Raw genomic sequence first — 2,071 nt, 5'->3', positions numbered from 1 at the left:
GCTTATTCTTCTTAAGTAGAAAGCCTTTAGGTGGTTTCTTACTAGGTCAAGAGATAGCAGTGTGATGAAGTACTTAAAAGCTTGCTGCCTTTTAGAGCTGACTTATGCAGATGAAAGGAAATTTGTATCAGAAGGGAGATATTCAAAGTTAGAGAAGATGATAGGCTGGCAACATGCTCTGAATCCCTGGAAGAAAGATAAAAATATTAACGATAAGTTTAATAATGAAAAAAGTAGTTGAGTCACAGTCCATAAGCAAAATGTCACCTTGATGTTTAATATTCTAAGGATCCAAATACTGTACAGCCTCTAAGATTGGGATTACCTAAAACAACAATGTTCTCCCTCTAAATATTGTTGTCTAGGTGGGAAAAATCCTAGGCTGAAAAGACTCTGATTCTCATTAGAGCTGGCATGCCATAGACTCTTTTGTATTTTTTTTTAAGTGATGCTGAATCAAACCTTAGTCACCGAATTTCTCCTCCTGGGATTAACAGACATCCAGATACTGCAGACTTTTCTCTTCACGGTTTTCCTTGCAATATACTTTCTCATTGTGGCTGGGAATGGAGCCATCCTGACGATTGTCATCTTTGATCCAAGACTCCACTCGCCTATGTATTTCTTCCTGGGAAATCTGTCATGTCTAGATATCTGCTACTCCACAGTGACACTGCCAAAGATGCTAGAGAACTTCCTCTCTACACACAAAGCAATTTCTTTCTTGGGGTGCATCAGCCAGCTTCACTTCTTCCACTTTCTAGGCAGCACTGAGGCCATGTTGTTGGGTGTAATGGCCTTTGACCGCTTTGTGGCTATCTGTAAACCACTTCGTTACCCTCTTATCATGAATCATCAGCTCTGTACCCAAATGGCTATCACTATCTGGATCATTGGTTTTTTCCATGCCCTGATGCATGCCATAATGACCTCTCGCTTGAACTTCTGTGGTTCCAACCATATCCATCACTTCTTCTGTGATGTTAAGCCATTGCTGGAGTTGGCTTGTGGGAATACTGAGCTCAACCAGTGGCTCCTCAATACTGTCACAGGGACCATTGGCATGGGCCCATTCTTTTTAACACTTCTCTCCTATTTCTACATTATCATCTATCTTTTCTTCAAGACCCATTCTTGCAGCATGCTTCACAAAGCACTGTCCACTTGTGCCTCCCACTTCATGGTAGTTATTCTTTTGTATGCTCCTGTTCTTTTAACTTACATTCGTCCTGCCTCAGGTAGTTCCATAGACCAAGATCGTATCATGGCCATTATGTACAGTGTGGTCACTCCTGTACTAAATCCACTGATCTATACTTTGAGGAACAAGGAAGTGAAGGGAGCCTTGAGTAGAGTGATTAGAAGGAGGCTCTGACTTGAAGAAATCTAGAGAACTCTTCTGACTCATAAAGAGGAAATGAGAAAGTTGAGATGTGAAATCGTGCTGCTCCTCAAATTATTTCCAATATGTATAACAGAGGGACTGAATAAAGGAAAAATAAGTCAGAAAGTATAGTCCAGTTGTGTTAAACAACATATTCCTAGGTAATACATGGGAAACTTGAACAAATGGTATACTAGCCATCAAACTCTAATGTTAAATTTGTTTTTGGAATATGAGTTAACTGGTTTGTTAGATATTATTTTGTGTTCTTGAATGAAATCAGGTATAGAAATACAGCGATACTATCCATGTAATGGGTGGTTGGATACTCCTTAGGCCTGTTTATCTGTGTGGTCCCTGTAAGTTAACATATTTTAATGTGAGCAATAAAATCATTATGCTTATATGTTAAAAATTTCAATTTAGGGCCATGGTTACTCAATTGGAAAAGTAGATGCTAATTCACGTATGAGTTAAAGGAAATTTTAAGCAGTATGGTTTCAAAACTTTGAAACCTTTGTTTCAAAGGCTTTGTTTGAAAGGCTTTGGTTCCAAAACTTCTCCTAAGTCAGTGAAACACCTTTGGGCTTAAAAAGAAAAAGCACATTGAAATAAAAGCATAACTCTCATTTTTCGTATTCTTCATGGAAAGTGTTCCTAGACCCAATTCCAACATGTGGCGGGGGG

General features: G+C 38.9%; 1 protein-coding gene across 1 annotated transcript; it reads left to right on the top strand.

Moving 5' to 3' along the window:
- The first annotated feature begins 448 nt into the window (after nucleotides 1–448).
- LOC124227379 (olfactory receptor 12D2-like) lies at nucleotides 449–1,375 on the top strand. Its single transcript, XM_046641356.1, has one exon. The coding sequence runs from the start codon at nucleotides 449–451 to the stop codon at nucleotides 1,373–1,375; it is 927 nt and encodes a 308-aa protein (XP_046497312.1).
- The last annotated feature ends 696 nt before the right edge of the window (nucleotides 1,376–2,071 follow it).

Source organism: Equus quagga, chromosome 15, assembly GCF_021613505.1.
Source record: "Equus quagga isolate Etosha38 chromosome 15, UCLA_HA_Equagga_1.0, whole genome shotgun sequence".
Taxonomy (NCBI): Eukaryota; Metazoa; Chordata; class Mammalia; order Perissodactyla; family Equidae; genus Equus; species Equus quagga.
This window is presented reverse-complemented; position numbering and strand designations above follow the sequence as displayed.